The sequence below is a fragment of the Tamandua tetradactyla genome, chromosome X, assembly GCF_023851605.1.
Source record: "Tamandua tetradactyla isolate mTamTet1 chromosome X, mTamTet1.pri, whole genome shotgun sequence".
In the NCBI taxonomy this organism is placed as follows: Eukaryota; Metazoa; Chordata; class Mammalia; order Pilosa; family Myrmecophagidae; genus Tamandua; species Tamandua tetradactyla.
Window position 1 is genome coordinate 120,576,844 of NC_135353.1, and position 1,057 is coordinate 120,577,900.

Genomic DNA, 1,057 nt, shown 5'->3' on the forward strand with positions numbered 1-1,057 from the left:
ATGCCTAAAAGAAAGGCAAAAGGAGATGCTAAAGTTGGCAAATCAAAGGGGAAGGATGACCCACAGAGGAGATCACCATGGTTGTCTGCTAAACCTGCCCCTCCAAAACCAGAGCCCAGGCCTAAAAGAGCCCCAGCAAAGAAGGGAGAGAAGCTGCCCAGAGGGAGAAAGGGAAAAGCAGATGGAGGCAAAGATGGGAACAACCCTGGAAAAAACAGAGTTGCCTCCACAATCCAGGCACAGAAAGCAGTAGGCCTTGAAGATGCCAAGTGAAGTGTACATTTTTGATAAATTTGTACTTCTAGTGACTACTGTTTGAAATACTGTTTCTTTTTTTATCAAGTTTTATTAAAAAATGAAGAAATTTGGTTTATCTTTTTGTTGTTGTTATGTTGTTAGCACACAGAATGCTTCAATGTTGTCTTTTGTAGAAAGGTCAAATACCATTAAAGAATGACTCTCAGAAGACAGACTGAAATGGGGAAAAATAGGATTCTCTATCTTGGATTTTTGAAGATTTTTCTTGGTTCCCAGGAAGAATTCTCTGACATTTCGGCACAGAACCCTTGTCATGTGGGGAAGCAAAACTTCATATTCTATTCTCCTTCCCTGATACTGTCAGCATAGACTTGAGACAAGTGTGTTGATATGGCTTTGGCACCCTTAAAAGTAACCGTGTTAGGTAAAAATACTCAGGCAGCACAGACTTCTGTTGATGACATCAAGACTGTGTCATTCAAAAGAACCAAGATTCCTGTTTTTAGTTTGTCGATTGCCCAGCTGAGGATCCTGCTTTTTAGTTCATTTTCTCCATATCAGAATTGGCTTGTAAATATATTAAACTACGTGCTTCAAGTAAAATGGCCACCAGGTTGAAAAGTTTTTCTATTGAAAGCAGCAAAAGAAGACTTAAATTTTACAGTGGCTTTTGGGGGAGGGGAGTTTGGAAGTTCTAAAATATTATCAATTGTTGCCTTGCTGTGGAAGTAACATGACTGCTTTTGTAAAGTATCTTACAAAGCCGGATACGTATTGGCTTGGGGGGGGATGGAATCAT

The 1,057-nt window shown here is 39.8% G+C and overlaps 1 protein-coding gene across 1 annotated transcript; it reads left to right on the forward strand.

Annotated features, from left to right (window-relative positions):
- On the forward strand, window positions 1-273 carry LOC143671536 (high mobility group nucleosome-binding domain-containing protein 4-like). The gene has a single exon (XM_077146747.1). It carries the CDS (start codon window positions 1-3, stop codon window positions 271-273), a length of 273 nt encoding a protein of 90 aa, XP_077002862.1.
- The last annotated feature ends 784 nt before the right edge of the window (window positions 274-1,057 follow it).

What these genes read in the sequence shown, in the direction of transcription:
- LOC143671536 (XM_077146747.1), top strand. Translation starts at nt 1, where the DNA reads ATGCCTAAAAGAAAGGCAAAAGGAGATGCTAAAGTTGGCAAATCAAAG.